The following is an 18,651-nucleotide window of genomic DNA, read 5'->3' as shown; positions in this document are numbered from 1 at the left end:
TATATCTTTTAGCAGAATAATCCACTTTGTGCTCAAATATAAAGTGCAAAAAAGTGAGATTGTATTATTATAAACCATTGCGTCAAGCTGTATAATGAGCCAAACATTTTGTTGAGGTTGCCTTTAACGGATGGAGCAAAATTTTGGACCTTTTTAATTACAAAATCATGATTTTTAATATATAGATTTAACGCAAAATTTATAAAATACAAAAAAAAATATTTCACTCTTTCCCTTTCCTTTGTTTTTTCTCCATTTAAAAAGTTTTATTTTTTTAAGGGGGTGGTCGTAAAACCGTCCAAATCATTCAAATTTACTGGAAAATCAGATTACTTGTATGGGGGAATTGTGTTACAGGCTTAAAAGTTTAAACATTCGTAGAAAGTAATCCAATATTCATAAAAAAAAATCTAATTAACAAACTTAACAAACTGGTTATTAGTTTGAAAAATGTTTGGTTTGCTTTTTTGAGAAGCATGCTTGTTTTTTTTTAATTCCAACCAGGTCGTAATTTGGATGGACATACAGGGCGGCGTTACAAAAAGCTTAAAATCGAATGCAGGTCGATGTCTTGTCCAAAAATCAATCCAAAGTCTTTAAGTAAAAAAAAAACAACCCTATATTATATTTTCAAAAAATCACTTATACATAGAAATAATATTAGATATCAAAATTGATAGCAATTACATATTTTTTGCATTAGGTCTGGCCCATCCTAAACAGCCTATACATTATTTTCACCTGTCCACTAGGGGTCATTTTGGATAAGCCACCACTTGTGCTTTTTATGATCCCCCACTATACTAATATTGAGATGTGTTGAACATTGTATTGATTTGTATATATTGTTGCTTTTAAAGAGGAAATAGAATGAATTTAATTGAATTCATTGCGTTGAATGACTGGAACAAGAATGTTCTTGAACACCATTATATACCTGTGCAGCACTAGCGTACCTACGGGGGGGGGGGCACTCTGCCCCCCTGACGAGCCACAACCCATACAAAATACATATCACTGCCCCCCCCTGACGAACTTGAAAGACCTTTTATGCCCCCCCTGACGAGCTTGAAGACCTTTTTTTTTTTTTTTTTTTTTTTTTTTTTGCTTGTCAATTTTTTTTCTGGTACAATAACCTTTATTTTTGATTGAAGACCTTTTTTTTTTTTTTTTTTTTGCTTGTCAATTTTTTTGGCGGCCGATTTTGCCTCCCCTGTGGAAAATCCTAGGTACGCCACTGCTGTGCAGGTCTGGTAGATATAGTAAACAAAAATGTTCGACATGTATGGAGGGTTAAACAATATATGAATAAGGAGGACACCACTTAGATCTTCGACTAAAACCATTTATTTTCATTTAAATACAGTCATTTGTACTTTCCTACATGCAGGAACTAAAATACCTAAAATATTAAAGAATTCCCCATGCAAGCGAGAGATCGAGGTAACCTACACTAACTGATTGTTTAGTATTTTCAAATTGAAGATCTAGTGCATATATTATGTCTACCTTGTTGGAATTTTCATTTTTTTAAACATTATATTAGGTTTTAAACATTTTTGGGAGAAGGGGGCAAGAGGCCCCTGCCCCCTCCACTTCATAAAATCAGGATTATTAAATTACTACGGTAATTACTCGATGTATACCGTTGTCTATTTGCCATGGGGCTTATTATCATAGTAAATTTCATATGAATAAAAAAGAAACAAGAAACATGAATGTATTACTGTACTTAAGGGGAAAACCCCCAGACACTTACACATAGCCATACCCTCATCAGAGTCCTACATATGCTTTTTGTCATAATGATATGATAATCTCGGCCAAGACCGGGAAGTTGTCGGTTTATTGTGATAATCTAACTCAAAATACTAAGATCAACAAAACAAGCCTATGGGACGAATTTGGCTAATTTGTAATATACTCGGGTCGGAAACCCAAACGTAAATAGAAGTTTGATATTTATATCCCACAAAATGATTAAAAATAGAATGCCTAATATTTTTATCACCGAAATCGAGCCATGAGCTGCTAACAAAGAATGACAGATGCTTGTTATCATCACGCTGGTTTTATTAAGTTTGATAAGTTTATATGTGATATGAATATGAAAATTTATTTTACCACTTCTCTAGTATGACACGCTTGTTATGTATCCAAACCGAGATACTTGTGGAATGCGAGAGGAAAGCCTCTCCCTGCCCCCGGCTAAGCCCCATTTACCATTTATGAACAGAGCGAGAACGCACCAACGAGATTTCCCGACCCCCAGCGACGACTCGCAATAAGTTATGAATATGTATTAAGTTGTTGTTATTATGGACAAGGTCGATATATGAGTGTGTCATTTTGGGGTTGAGTGATGATAATTATAATTAAACACTTCATTACTATCCATACTAATTATCCATTATAAATAAACACTCGCTGATTTTCTTACTATACAGTGGGCTATGTTGCGGCTCAACTTTAAAAGGAAAGATAGTGAAGCAATATCACCCCCAACTAAAACAAAACAAAAAACATTCGCATTGTCGAATAACAATAATTTCACTCGACATAACGAACTCTGATTTTCTTTATTTGGTCGTTGAACTCTACCCCCAATAAACATAACTTATGTTGTAAATAGAAATACTTCTATATGGATAAGAGTATACAAAGCTATACTCTGCACACAAGGTCTATTCTAGTATGATTACATCTGCACATGCTCATTGTCTCGGGACGAGAAGTATAGTTATCCCCTCATTATATTCTTCATATTTCTTGCATTATAAACAGGCAATATGCATTCCATCAAATATAAGTTTTATACACAAGTTAACAGTTCATTGAGATAACTTGTGTGTTTGGTATGAATTATGCATCGTACCGCGTACCTCGCTCTCTGCCAACCCATACCCTTATATGGGTCGGCACGTGCCCCGTCGGTCATGAACGGGAGGGGGCTGACGGGCGATGGCTTCGCGTTGCTATGGTGATCCCAGCTCCGATGTGTGTTTCAACGGTGATCGGCTGCTGACACAGAAGTCATAGATGCTTTTTGATTCGCAGTTCGATATTCATCTTTTTTACTTCTTATACATGATATTGAAACTAATTAAGTTCACCATTCCTGATCTATAAAAAGGCCCGATGTCCATTCCTATTCCAAACATTTTGATACGAGGTACTTTGATTGTAGGGTACAATTTATTTTCATTACTAGTATTTCATTCCATCATGCGAGTAAGAGAAGGGATATACTTAAAGATAAATGTTGTGGTAACGATCTCAAAATGACTTTTTACAGAATCTAATATAATGACCACCCAAGTGTCTGTTTATATGAATAAAAAATATGTGCCGAAGGATTCTGGTAGAAATTGTGTAATTGCTGAGAAATAAACAAAATAAGCGCGGATTCGGGCACTTCCGTCGGGTCTTTATTCCAGCAATATAATATACACTGTCCCACGTGTGCCTATCTGTGTTGGCGATCTCAGTGTGATTGTTTTTCAGCTTAGATTTTATGATTTCACAAAGTTCAGTTTATGTATCTGTATTACCAGATCTAGATCGACGATGATATAGTAATACTTAAAGGGGAATCCAACCCAAATAAAAACTTGCTTTTAGAGGAAAAAGGAAAATCAGACAAGTTGATAGGTGAAAGTTTGAACAATATCGGAACACCAATAAGAAAGTTATGATTTTTTAAAAGTTGTGAATATTGGTAATCACTATACCTATGGAGATTTCAAATTGGCAACAAATGTGATGTCAAAGTGATGTAAGGCAAGGACTAATCTTACATGTACTACAATACATAAAATGACTAAAATTACATTTTTATGAAATGTTTTACTTCAAATTATATTTTTCTTTCATGAGGACATACAACAATATACTACCTAGGCTATATTTAGATTACAGCCCCAGGGGAATAGGTACTTAGGAGAAAACCACAAATCACTGATAATAAAGTACATGGCCTATGAGAAAGTTGTCCTTGCCTCCTGTCGTAATTTCCTCACCCAGTTGCCAATTTGAAATCTACATAGTCTTAGAGATCTCAATTTTAAAACAGCCATAACTTTCTTATTGCTTGTCCGATTTCTTTCAAACTTTCACCATTCTGTTTTATTTATTTTTCTCCTTTTAAACACAACATATTATGACCACGGCTGGATTCCCCTTTAACCATGGTTTTACAGACTTTCTCACGAAATCAGTGTTTTACTGCAACTACTGTCATTTAGCTTTAAATAAACTGAAAGCTAATGCCTTATGGCAGGGGCATGGCCCTGGGAAGCTGAGGTGCTGAGTATGTTATACACCATAGCAGAAAACCCTGGAAAATAGGTTGAACTGTTAAGAAGTAGAAATTTACCCCCCCCCCCCCAAAAAAAAAAAAAAAAAAAAAAAAAAAAAAAAAAAAACCTCCATTTTGGAGCGAAAACATTTTTTGTTTGCTTTCATTTTTTTTCACCAAACAAGTTTGGAGTGAAACTTTTTTTTATCTTTTGCAAAACCAGCATCCCTCTTTAAAAAATCGTTCCCAGTGCCCTGGGCATGCGGGGCCAGTGTAGGGGTGGTTGATTCCCCTCCACACCCCACACACCTTTTTCAATATTAACGTGTACAAACGAATACACTTTGATGTAATTTTTTTTTCATTGTCAGCCCCCAACTTTCAAAACAATCCCGTGGCCCTGAATGGTAAGCCCACAAGATATAAACTTATATTTAAAAAATGAAAGTATATCATTGGGCACCCTTCACCAATGAACTCTCGAAATAAATCCCCGGTGCTGTTCCTGTATGGGGATGCAGTAGTCAGAGTTGTTTGATGAAAAAAAAAAGTAATATTATACTATCCTATTTGCACCCGGACAAGGATCATCTTTTTTTTATCGATTATCTGGAGTGCGGAGTGCATACGAATCAACATGTTGCGTTTATTTTCACGTTGCCAACCTAAATATAATAACATAACGAAAAAAGAGTTGGACGGAAAAACTCATAGCGATACTATTCTAATTTTTGCCATACTCTCTTTGTCTTTTTTAAAATATGGTCGAATCTAACTTGTTGTCGGACATTAACATCCCCTTCCTATCCAAGAAAAGAGTCAATTCCCTTCTTGGGAAATAGACAAAGATAACGAATTTCCATTTTCAATCAATCTATTATGCATATATTCTAGAAAATTAGCATTTAAAAACAATTCTTAGAACTCTGAATTATTCAAAAAATTTGCTGTTTGTATTCCATAATAGGATTATTTCCATCTTGTTTGTACCATTTCTATATGCCTGGTCCCCTGGATTAAACTGGGGGCTTGTCTTTTATAAACATCTCTTCTTTAAGCAGGTCCCTCCGTTTTCATTTACTACCTGTATTAGAGGAAAGGTCAAATTTATTTTAAATCGTTTATAGCCTATACATCAATATAGGCTATGAACGATTTAAAATAAATTTAGTTATTGAATTTCGTTTAATTCTAAAGGAAGTATACTTTTGTCACGGAGTTGAACATATACAGAGTGAGTCAGAAAAAATGTCCCACTTTTGTAAAGTTGAATTGTTTAAAATATGAATATTTAATCATTAGTTTCATGATATGTCTTGATAGAGGTATCCTCCAAGTACATTCAGGTACCATTTTCATTTGATCCCGTGCACGCATGACTGAACATCGGACAATCTTTAGAAGACTGTCAGATCTCACTTGCGCCAAGTTACTGGGTGATGAATAAAACAGTGCTTTAGACAAAGACAGTCAGACAGACAGACTGGCATGCTCACACACACACACACACCCAAACACACACAACACACATGGTAATAACTGGTTCATGATTTTCTCTTTTCTGATTAAGCATTGATTTTTAGCAAGATCGCTGAATGTTTAAGTGGCAATTCCCGACAATCTTTCCCCTTAAAACACATTCGTTACCACCATCATATCATCATCCTCATTGTCATCATCTTGATCTTGATCTAAAATTCATCATCATCATCAAGTGCACATAAATCCAATATGCTGGTTATGTCTTTTGTTGGTTAACAATGAAAATTTACAATGGATGTCTGTGCTTTTGTTGCACTTGCCTATAAAAGGGCTTGCCTGATTTGGCAGCAGTCACTTGAGCCTCTTTTTACAGTAGCAAAAGAACACGAATCATGGTTCGTCCTCAATTCACACCACAACATAGGTCATTTATTTGTTCAAAAGAGTGTTTTATTCCCCACCCTGTAACTTGGCGCAAGTGAGATCTGACAGTCTTCTAAAGATTGTCCGCTGTTCAGTCATGTGTGCAGGGGATCAAATGAAAAAGGTACCTGAATGTACTGGGAGGATACCTCTATCAAGACATATCATGAAACTAATGATTAAATATTCATATTTTAAACAATTCAACTTTACAAAAGTGGGACATTTTTTCTGACTCACTCTGTAGTGTACATATATTACGATGATTTGGAACTTTTCAAAGGGAGATGTTCCTTATTTTGAGATTCGGCACAAAAATACAAAAAAAATGTTACGACGCTTTATTCCAAAATGAGGTCGTAGACTATTCGTAAGGTGTGCGGTTGCCTTTAATTCGAATGGCGTATCTTCGGTCGGTTTGGAGTCGGTTATAGCGCGGCTGTAGCATTAGCATGAAGCGAGAGAGCTAGGCGATCGAGCTGATTCAGAGAACAGGGTCAGCATATTTCAGTCGAAAGTGAAGGGTCTCGTGCAGGTCAACTCGTTGGGTAGAATTGTATGTGAAAATTTGCATTGAAAGAAAAACAAAGAGTTGACTTTTTTTTTGGGGGGGGGGCATTTATCATTACATTCATGGTTCAGCAGTGTTTACCATATTATTTTGGGTTATTAAATCTTGTACGATGACACAACATCATGGCATATATTCAACCACCGCTTAACTCAATACCTTAAGAAAATAGCCGGGAAAACAGTTTCATTTGAGATTGTAATCTAATATATTTGCAGGAGTCACTGCAGCCATTGTTAATCACAATTATAATACAAATTGACACGTAATAAACATTTAACATAATAATGTGACAATTTGATGACAATAACAACAGGAAATATACATAATTGATCAATATGAATAAACAAATTGCAGGGAACAGTTGTCATGTCAAAATGCACCGTAGTACATTGGGGTACATTCAGCCCAGCCCAGCGTGCCAAGGGAATGCGCTACGGCTTCAGTCAGGGCCAGTCATCATTACCCTACATTCTTACGCTCTCCCGAGGTTGGGACGAGAGCTCATAGCATTCAAGAAATTCCTTCCTATTTAGCAGCTTAGGGATGTGTAGTTGCAAATATACTATGGATTTATGTACTGCCATCCTAACTAAGGACCCATGGCCATGGGAGATTAACACATTGTTGAATGGGCTTCCCTGTTTTTTTAAACAAATAAACAAATAAATGAATAAATAAATAGATAATAAATAAATAAATGAATATCATCATATAATTCGTACTCTAAGCAAACAAGTTTCCAATACTTTTCTTAGCGATATTTATTTTGTAAATGTTCTACTTAAGTCAAGTGTGTGTATATGCTCAATGAGGATTAGATTCCTAATTTCCTTCATATATTTTGTTGAATTATGTACTATGTCAATGATATCATAAAGTTTAGTTTATATTTTACTGTTATTGTGTTGTCTATAGGATAACTATTCTCATTTCATCGATTCTTCAAAAATTGAATATTTTATCTTTGAACATTTTTTGTATTAGTGATAATTCTGATTTTAATGTTATTGAATTCATTCATTATTTGTATAGAACCCAAGTTACACTTGTATCTTTTATGTATATATTGTTATTTTATTTTTACAGGACCTTGCTGAAAATCAGTCAATCTGAGCTTGTTATCCTGTATAAAGATATTTTAATAAATGAATAGTTAAAAATAAATAAATAAATAAAAGGATATAGTCAGGAAAGGCTGTATCTGCTTTTACTCTTTTTCACCATTTTGTTTCATATATGATAGTGTGGTGTGAAGCAGTCAAACCAGAATCAGTGCAATTAAATTTTGTAGTCGCAAGTCATTCCTCCTGGTCGGTGTGCAAGAACTATAAAATTAAATAATTTTGTTGGGCGGCCGGTTTGTGTTACGGATTAATTTCCTTGCGATAGCTTGTCATTAGAAGCACATTTTACATGAAGGATTTTTTTACAGAGTGCATAATGGGTGCATATAAAATAATTTTTTTAAACTATATATACTAGGTTGACTAGCATTATGATTGCCTAAAAGTAAACATGATTCACGCGAAAGCATTTTCAGAATACTTTTGTATTAAATGCGAATGACTATTTTGTATGATTATTTTTTTGGTAATTCTGTATAATTGTTAATTAACTTCATGTTATATTGAGATCAATTCATGGTGCTACAGTTTATAGTTTGAATTACTTAGTTCACACACACTTTAAAACAATTAAAGTATTAGGTGGGTATTTAACAAAATTTCTATTAAAATCAATGAAAATTTTACTGTCAAATATTGTAGATAGAAATATTAACTTTTACAAGAATCTTTCCATTTTTAATGAAGATTGTTTTAAGTGCCTCTGACATTGGATATTTTTTATACTTGAGTAGATTTTTTAAAGAATATAATTCGCATAAAGCCTTCGTGTATTTCGTATAATTTTGTTTGGTCATGACTAGACCTATACTAGACATTGAATCATGTAGAAATAAATGGATGGACGAATGAACGGATTAAAAAATATTTAAAAAAGAAGGAAAAAAAGAAAGAAATAAAGGAAACAAAAAAGAAAGAAAATTGATGAAAAATAAGTATGACTATATTACGTAAATTATGGTTGGATGAAAAAATAAAATTATACTATATATTAATTAATGGATTTACGTAAAATGATGCATTAATGATACTTCTGCTATGATATTGATATAACTATTATAAATCAATAATATCTCAGTACTATATCAACACTAACTGCACAACGACTAGCACACCAGTCCCGCCAGTATCTTTACGAAGATGGTAACGAAAACAAGGAATTCAGTTGCCCTCCTTTTTATAGCCTAAATAATAATTCAGATATTTAGCAAATAATTTTTCTCTTCTTAAGTGCATCATTTCAATGCAACGGAGGTTGTGTAAGCCGATTCATGTAAGCAAAACTATAAACATGTACAGCGAACAAAAAATGTATATTGTTTTGGTTCCAATTTGTACTGTGTTTCTTCAAAATAACTAAATGCAAAAAGTGCATTGCTACACCGGCATAAAAACCAATGCAATTCGTTCTTTCAGAAATGATGATGTTCAACAGATTTCATTGCTTTTTTGCGAGTTAATGAAAATCTGAGTATCCCACGGTGCACGCCGAGATCATGTAGATCAAGCACGTGTATATAAATAGGGGAATTCCCAGATTCTAAAAATAGGATCATTGTGCTCGGGCTAAGAAACACTGTCTCTCCTTCAAAACATCACGGCATAATATTTTACATGCATATTGTGCAGATTCACATGATATATGGCATTCGATGCCAATTATTGTTCCTTCGCTCGCTATATTGTGTAGGCCTAATCTGTTTTAATCCTTGATAGAGTATTATGATGATCATATAATTACTTCCCATTATTCTCCCAATTTATTACAATAGTCAATGATATTTTCCCAAATGTCACATTTTGGTTCATTCATATTTTTTGTGTAATGCTAGAAAAATTAGAAAATATTGAATAACAGATTTCGTTTTCAACATTTAGAAATATTTAGGGGCCAAGTCGACTTCTTGTTATGAAATATATTAGCAAACTTGTATTTTAACTACTAATTTCATGTTTGTTTTAATAACCATATTTGAATAGAATGTTGTACGTTTCCCCTTAAAAAAAAAATCCCGGTTAAGTTGCATCAAGTTTATTTACTTTATTATTATACGCTAATAAAAAATGAACCGAATGGGGCCTAAATAAGCTTATAATTGAATTTAAAAAATTGTGTGAAGTATAGATGAATAAAATGTATAAAAAATGATTTAAAAAATATTTTAAATAATACATCGCGTTATCATTCATAAAGGGCTTTGAGTACTGCGACCTATGTCAATGTAGCAGTATTTTGATAAAAATATACTAAGCCATGATTAATTTGCAATAATCAAAACAATATCATAACGTTTGTTGTACTATTCTGATTCACAAATTGCTTATATCTTAATTGTTTACATAAATGGCAAGATTTTTTTTCTCACAAGTTCTTTTAAAGATAATTTTGCGCATTCTGAAAAAAAATAAGTATGGGGAAGGACATGATTAGATTTAAAGGGATACAGTCGACGAGGCTATGATTGTTGGATATCTTTTGAGAGACAAATTGCAATAATTGTTGTAAAATCTGACAATATGAGTATCATTATACTTTGAATACTCAAGAAGAAGACTCGGCAGACACTAACGAAAATAATTCCGAAACTGAATGCAAAGAAAGTGCTCTTTGGTAGGGTGCCAATAATGTTTAATTGCATGGAAAGGTCACATTACAGTTCCTCCTTGAACAATTGAATGAGAACGTATAGCATGTGTGGATGTATTGGTATATTGGGGTATATCAAAATATGAACAATAATTTGTTGCATGCATGTGGGACTATTGGTAGATGTAATGCTTTCCAATTTATGGCGCCGCTGCAGGGAGCAGGGGACTCACCTAAACATACCTCCTATTAATGCATTCCTCCCTCCCCTCCATGCACCTTCTCGCCTATCAGTTCCCCGATGCCATATTCGGTCGGCCGTCTTGGTTGATCCAAACATAGGTCGGCCCCGTTCTCATTGGCCGCCCCATCCACCTCTTCCGAGAAAACTTCCTGTCATGCATATTCATCATCATCCATATTCATATCGTATTCATGAGAGAAACTCCGCGGGCCAGTCGCAGGGCGTGGTGCGTTCCCGCGCCCGTCCGTTAAGGCACACGAAGTCCCGTTTATGTCGGGATGCAGATTGTACCCTAAAATGGGCAGGGTCGATTGGTGTTTCGCAGAAAAGACCCACTTCCTCCGGTATATAAGTCGGAGCCTCCACCTCCAATCTCCACACCATCCGTGAACAGCGGCAGCAAAAGGAATAGCGAAATCGGTGAGTTGAGTTGTAGACTTTATACTGCGTCTGTTTCAATGTAGCTGTATAGTTTCTTCAATCATCTGTGCATCTGTATATAGATGAGGATGTGGTTGCTTAGGATACACCGACGGGCATCTCACCCGGTGGATGATAGCTCGGGCAAGGATGAGGATACGCGCCTCCGACAGTCTGGATATATCTTAATTAGCCATTCAGGATTTAGGATATAATTTGATTTCATTATTTTGAAGCACTAGCTGCCTTAATAGTTCATCTCTCTTTAGCGCAGGAAAATACTCTTCCGTCATTGGTCAAATTATTGTGACAATCATTAGATTTAAAACAAAATTTTAAATTGGTCATTGGTTGGAAACAAAGTTCACTTTTTGGTTAACTCGTTGATTGTAAATGGAAGGAGTCGATGACTTTGATGTGTCGTTAATCATGTTAGCGTATGTAGCCTACTCTAACAATCATTCATGTATCTTGTCGTTTCACTTTTGGCAATCCAACTTGGCAATCCAACTTGGCATGGATTCACATTGCATCAACCATGCCAAACTGTCATTGAGGCATAGGTTGAACTTTATTGATAGCATCTGGGAATCACCCAATTAATTAGTAGCACATCCTTAATTAAATTTGACTTCAAGTTATGCGCGTATATCCTAATTCTTTGATAATTATGTGAGAAGGAGCACAGATAGAACTGAAAGATTGTTTTACAACTTCGTTTGCTTAAATTGTACTTCATGCGTTTATGCATTCTTGAATTTTAGCTTTTTAATGAATTTGCCACAGGTCTGCAAAAAGATTATGCCTTCAATAGCGCTTTACTGTTTAGAGAAGCCGCGATGCATATTCATAACGCTCATTCACTTTTTTTATTGGTCAAAGCTTATGACCGAAGAAGGACTTCGAAATGCGAAAATCCGGCATTACCGAAACACATGAACGACATTGGCTAGACATTGGTTCACTGCCACGCCCACTTTACTCCGCACCAATGGAATGTCTAGCAGCACTTCCTTATTTGGTATTACTACTCTTGGCTGACCGGCCAACCAGCGACGCTCGCTCTCATTCATTGACCTTCTGCGCCCATCAACCCAAATGCACTTCATTCGTGAGAAATAACTCGGCATAAAAAAAATTACAATGGCATTCGAGAAATCTAATTTAGATTCTGCTGTTGGAAGTTAATTTGATCACCGGCTAATCGAAATTCCTTTTGCAAGTTCAGGTCACGAATGATTCAGAGCAGAGTTATTGCAAATTGCGTTTTCACTTTGAACGCTGCGATTTTTGACAGTTGTTCTTTTTTATCCAAAAAGCATTTAGATTACAATGTTACTCGGCTAAAGTCCATATAATATTTTCGCTCTTCGCATTTTACTAACTTGGGACTTGGAGATAATTAGGGCCTATAGGGTCTATACGTACACACAAACTAACGGTTAGGGGTGTCTTCGAATTGTGAATTACATGATTTGAGGTTTTTCAAATCTCGATGCGGCACAACAATATCTTTTGTCAAAAAAAGAAGGCTCTATATACATTATCGCTCCCAGCTAAGGGATATACTATATCATATAGTTAAGTATATCTTAATGATAACCTTTAGCATTCCGTTCGGCAAATTGAAATATTATTCCATTAAAATATATATTTTTGTAATTGTCGCTTGAAAAAAGAACAGCAATACATCATCAATTTGTGCGTTCAACATCTTCGTTTAGTGTTGCCTTTTTAGATCGCATATTTTATTACATTCGATAAAATAATATAATTTTCTTTTGTCTTTCTTTCTTCCACTCTGCAGGTCTTTGTTTTAAAGTCCCGTAAAATACATAAACAGTCACCATGTGCGACGACGAGGTAGCAGCTTTGGTAGTAGACAATGGATCCGGTATGTGCAAGGCCGGTTTCGCCGGAGACGACGCCCCAAGGGCCGTGTTCCCATCCATCGTCGGAAGGCCGCGTCACCAGGTACGTTCACCTTGATCTTGATTCGGTCTCGCGTCATTTTGAGATCGTTGACGCGCACTATATTGCGACTATTTTGGATGGAAATATCATATCAAAATTAAATGCGTTACTTCATGTACTTCCTGAAATTATGGGAAGTTATCATGGGAAGCTGATTTAATTTTGTATAGATAAATCATCAATTATCGAGTGCAAACCACTCGGCAGATTATACAACGGCACTAATATAATATCTTAAATATATGAAAAGTCAGTTTCTCTTTACTCGATTTTTAGTTTTCTCGGTTTCCAAAAACACATCTGAAATAACTCAACAGTTTATTTTTCTTTTGTTTTTATCGATTTTGCACTCATGATGATCGTTATGATTTACTCTTAAAATGAATGAAAAACTTTTACCAATATATGCAATTTATTGAAAGTGGGTTCTTATATTCTTTTATTTTTTAATTTGGGCGCGTTTGCTTTCTCAGAATTTCACCCACCTTTGTTTTGCGTATAAAATCTTCGGCGTTATGTCAATCAGTTTTATTTTCCATTTTGAAGAATTCCAAATTTGCCTCTTGACTTAAAAGGAAAACATTCATCTAAACTTGCGATACATGCATATGTCTTAATACACTACTCCAAAATCCTAACCAATATTTAGGCTGACCACGCAATGAAAATGTTGGTATATTCATGTAATAATATGGGGTAATAATCCAAATTTTATCTATCGTTTGGTTATCCATTTGCGATAACCTTTCCTAAAAGAACCCCCTCACCGTAACCGGAACAGCACGATGTGACGTTAATGTTTCATTCTTCCAATGTCTTATTTGATATTTCTGCCAGCAAATCCTCCCAAATGCGATATCTTTTTCTCTCTCCCTATCCAGGGTGTCATGGTAGGTATGGGTCAGAAGGACAGCTATGTAGGAGACGAAGCCCAGAGCAAGAGAGGTATCCTGACCCTCAAATACCCCATCGAGCACGGTATCGTCACCAACTGGGACGATATGGAGAAGATCTGGCATCACACCTTCTACAACGAACTCCGTGTTGCCCCAGAGGAACACCCCGTCCTCCTCACCGAGGCTCCCCTCAACCCCAAGGCCAACAGGGAAAAGATGACCCAGGTAGGTTTCATATTAATGGTCGTCATTATTACACCATTGGAACTTCTTCAAAATTCTGACAATTCTCCCAAAACGAAAATTCAAATTTGATACTTTTTCTGGACAGTGAAAAATTGCTTTAAAGCGACTTCGATATCGAGAACAGATGCCCAACATTGCAAGAAAGATACAGGCAAACTATATATTTGTTTCAGAAAAAACTTGACTTGCGTGTCAGTAAGCGTTGATTGTTCGTCAGTTCATTTCTCCACGTCGTATCATTTTGCCATCGATTGTTTTGATTTTGTTTTCTCCCACCCCAGATCATGTTCGAGACCTTCAACGCCCCCGCCATGTACGTCGCCATCCAGGCCGTCCTCTCCCTGTACGCCTCCGGACGTACCACCGGTATCGTCCTCGACTCCGGTGATGGTGTCACCCACACCGTCCCCATCTACGAAGGTTACGCCCTCCCCCACGCCATCCTCCGTCTGGACTTGGCCGGACGTGACCTCACCGACTACCTGATGAAGATCCTCACCGAGCGTGGTTACTCCTTCACCACCACGGGTACGTTTCTTTCACCCCCAACTCGAAGTCTAAACTTCTCATATCTGACAAAAACTGGAAAGATATAACAATTTTCACAATAAAGGACTACAGATTATAGCCCCTGGCTACTGAAAGTAATTTTGTAGCCCATAATCTTGCTTTCCTTGTTTCCAAATCCCTTTAACAGATTCGAGATTTTTCTTTAACTATATAACGTCAAAATTTCATATTGTTTTTAACTGGTGACAGAAAAATTGATATTTGGATGTTACTTAGGGACCGTCTATTCTCTTTATAGAACAATGTTTGTTTTTCTTATTAATTTTATTTATTGCTTTGCCTGTTCAATACTTGGCGCCTTTTAGCATGGTCAGCTTATTCTTGACAAACTTCAGTAACCCCCCCCCTCGAACTTCATTTTTGTTATTACTTCACTAACCATATACCTTTCTTTGCACGCAACAGCCGAGCGTGAAATCGTCCGTGACATCAAGGAAAAGCTCTGCTATGTCGCCCTGGACTTCGAGCAGGAAATGGCCACCGCCGCTGCATCCTCTTCCCTCGAGAAGTCATACGAGTTGCCCGACGGTCAGGTCATCACCATTGGCAATGAGAGGTTCAGGTGTCCAGAGACCCTCTTCCAGCCAGCCTTCATTGGTAAGCCTTCTGAAAACACTTTGACCTGAAAAGATTTTATAACAATCCACAGAGGGTAATACTTTTATAAAGTGATATCTCGCTGAAGTAAATGGGATTAAAACGAGCAACTTTCGCATCTTAGAAATTGAAAATTTTCCTCAAGCCTCTTGTATGAATACCTGAGAATTACACCCGGGAATTATAGTTCAGTGGTCATGGTGGTCTCTGAATTTTCTACATTATTTCTAGTCTTGGTTTCTGATATTTCATAATGATTCAGTTCACAGTTCATGAGACTTTTAAAGCATATTTGAGCGCTGTTGTTATACTTCATCAATATCATCATTGAAATGATAAAAGAATTAGCTGTAAAATCAAAGACAATTTTATCCTGTGTAAAATGACATACAACTTTAGAATTTCAGATACGATCTCTTTGATTTATATCATATTCATTTAAATGATTCATACATTTAGCCTCGATCTATTTAAACTTTTCATTGTGTTTCTTATGCGTTTATGCGTTTCTGTTTATTATTTTCACGATGAATGATATATCGGGTTCAAGCCTTTATGCGTTTCTGTTAAATCATGTCCAATAAGACGTTCCTCGTTTCGATTCTTTTCGACCACTCTACTTGACACCGCCTCTACTATTTTTTCCATTCTCCGACCCCAGGTATGGAATCTGCTGGTATTCACGAGACCACATACAACAGCATCATGAAGTGCGACATTGATATCCGTAAGGATCTTTACGCCAACACCGTCCTCTCCGGAGGCACCAGCATGTACCCAGGTATCGCCGACAGGATGCAAAAGGAGATCACCGCTCTTGCCCCAAGCAGCATGAAGATCAAGATCATTGCCCCACCAGAAAGGAAATACTCCGTATGGATCGGTGGCTCCATCTTGGCTTCTCTCTCCACCTTCCAACAGATGTGGATCAGCAAGCAGGAGTACGACGAGTCCGGCCCATCCATCGTCCACCGCAAGTGCTTCTAAACGTCTCGCTCCAGATCCAAATCAAACACCGAGATGGACACGTGCAAAGACACTCTTGGCGCGCAGGCTAGGTTGAACTGTCACCTGAACCTAGACCTTGGTCCGGAATACGTTCCATCTTGGTAACACCAAGAAACTTCTATACAGTTAAGCCGCGTCTCTTGTTCTTTTCTTACACCACGCGTCACATGACCCTCAAACCATGTTTCAAAAGATTTCTTTTATGTAAATTTGCTCTCTCTCTCCCTCTCTCTTTTTTAAAAAGTGTCTCTGTCTTTATATTGTGTCTTACATCAACGGATAAGGGCTCACTGGTCTAGGAGGGCTGACATTGGCAGTTATTCTTTGTGCAATCTGTAGTCGGAGCCCTGTAGGTTCTATATTAATTTTAGAGTATCATTTATAGAATATTGTGACGTCACCCTCTTTCTGTCATTCATCTTCCAAGATCACGCCCACGACATGGGTCGCCCCTCAGGGGTAAGCATTGAGAGCGTCTAACTAAGGTTGATTATGTTGAATGTCCGATTTTCTTACATGATGGATCCTCTAAATGATGGAAAGTCAACTGGATATAAGATCTAATGGATTGGTAATTGGAATTCACCAGAACTATATGTTTCGAAAGATAACGAACAATCAAAAAGAAATAGCTTTTTTGATCGGCAAAGGCAATATTTTGTGACTTCTTTATTTTTATTATTTATTATTTCTAGGTTTAGTTGGAATGTAACTTTATATGGTTTAGTATTCATATCAATAAAAGTACTGAAAGCCGTTCAAATCACTCTGATATCTTTTTACATGCTCTGAGGTAATATTATTGCCGGTGAATTGATGAGATGAACTGTTTGCGATTTTTTTCCGCCGACAAAATTTCCCATTGACGAGATTTTGTCGCTGGAGAAAAACGTTTGCGAGCTGCTCTTGTGAAGATTGGCTATCGTTTAATTTGTCGAGTTGGTTGATGTGAATGTTTGCTTTGGTTATATATATATCTTTTTTTGGTGAACGTTGATTCGAGAGATGTATTTGGGTAGAGTAAATGGCTGGTAGGGCGTGCATATCGAGATAGTTGGAAGTAATCTGGGAAGTAAACAGCTGAGAGAAATAATGAGAGGTAAACAAGAGTGAAATGAAAATTCAATTGTGCGAAAGAAATATCAAAATAAAGAGTGGTTGTGTTCTCGTGAGCGTTAGAGAGTGTGTGTGAGAGGGAGCGACAGAAGAACAGAGTTAAACTTTGCGAAAGATATGAAATAACGGAAGTGAAGAGAGAGAGAAGGGGAAAGGTGAGGTTAAGAAGAATTAAGAGCAGGCGATTTCGGAATAGAGCTCAGAATTCAGTAAAAAAATATCTACCCTCATCCTCCTTCTCTCTCCCCCTCTCTTTACTGCCACTTTTTCTCTCTTCTCCCTTATCTCGTCCTCTCTCTTTTCCAACTCCCTCGCTCTCGCCCGCTTTCTTCCATTGTTTTCCCTCTTTTTCTTCTTTCTCCCCCCTCCCCCTCTCTCTACTCAATGCAGTATCCTTCCCGCTTCCTCTCTCTTCTCCCTCCTCCTCTCTGCTTTCTCTCTTCTTGTCATTATACATTCATTCCCTCTCTCTTCCTAGCTTCGCCTCTCTCCACCACTTAATTCTTTCATTTTCTCTTCTTTCGCCCTTTCTGTCCTTTTCCAATTATATCCCCTTTCACTCTTTTCTCCCCCCCCCCCCTTCTTTCTCTCGTTCTCATGCTCTTTTCTTCCTCTTCTGTATGTCCTCATTCTCTCCTATCTCTCACACAAAAACACACACCCATTCTCAATCTTTGTCCCTTCTTTCCTAACCCTCCCTTCCAATCTTCCCCTTTTGTGCCTCCCCCACACTTAATTCTTATTCCCCATCTCTCTTCAAATCCTGTCTGACCTTTCGTAAGATAATTTAATGTTTAATTTATCCACCTTTTTTTAAAGAACAAAACAATAAGAGTACCTCCCTTAATTTCGATCATTCTCCTAAACACTGAGATAGAAAGTGAATAAATAGAACCACAAGTGGGGGGAAGTGCACTGTAAAAAATGAAGTGCTAAGTTAGCACTTACAGTGCTTGTATAGTGACTGCACTACGAGTGCTGATTTTCTATTTTAAATTTTAACTAGAAAATCAGCACTCGTAGTGCAGTCACTATACAAGCACTGTGCTAAATTAGCACTTCACTTTTTACAGTGTGATTGCTATTGATTATG

General features: G+C 36.7%; 1 protein-coding gene across 1 annotated transcript; it reads left to right on the top strand.

Annotated features, from left to right (window-relative positions):
• Positions 1–10,985: 10,985 nt before the first annotated feature.
• On the top strand, positions 10,986–17,205 carry LOC129273445 (actin, cytoskeletal). The gene is made up of 6 exons (XM_054910475.2): positions 10,986–11,151; positions 12,959–13,125; positions 14,007–14,246; positions 14,549–14,795; positions 15,243–15,434; positions 16,096–17,205. The coding sequence occupies exons 2-6, from the start codon at positions 13,000–13,002 to the stop codon at positions 16,419–16,421; spliced, it is 1,131 nt and encodes a 376-aa protein (XP_054766450.1). The 5' UTR covers positions 10,986–11,151; positions 12,959–12,999; the 3' UTR covers positions 16,422–17,205.
• The last annotated feature ends 1,446 nt before the right edge of the window (positions 17,206–18,651 follow it).

This window comes from Lytechinus pictus, chromosome 12, assembly GCF_037042905.1.
Source record: "Lytechinus pictus isolate F3 Inbred chromosome 12, Lp3.0, whole genome shotgun sequence".
In the NCBI taxonomy this organism is placed as follows: Eukaryota; Metazoa; Echinodermata; class Echinoidea; order Temnopleuroida; family Toxopneustidae; genus Lytechinus; species Lytechinus pictus.
Note: the sequence above shows the minus strand (reverse complement) of the source record. Positions and strands in the feature narration are given on the sequence as shown.

Coding starts and splice junctions, on each gene's coding strand:
- LOC129273445 (XM_054910475.2), top strand. CDS start 13,000: ATGTGCGACGACGAGGTAGCAGCTTTGGTAGTAGACAATGGATCCGGT. Junction 13,126..14,006: donor TCGGAAGGCCGCGTCACCAG/GTACGTTCACCT, acceptor CTCCCTATCCAG/GGTGTCATGGTAGGTATGGG. Junction 14,796..15,242: donor TTACTCCTTCACCACCACGG/GTACGTTTCTTT, acceptor TGCACGCAACAG/CCGAGCGTGAAATCGTCCGT.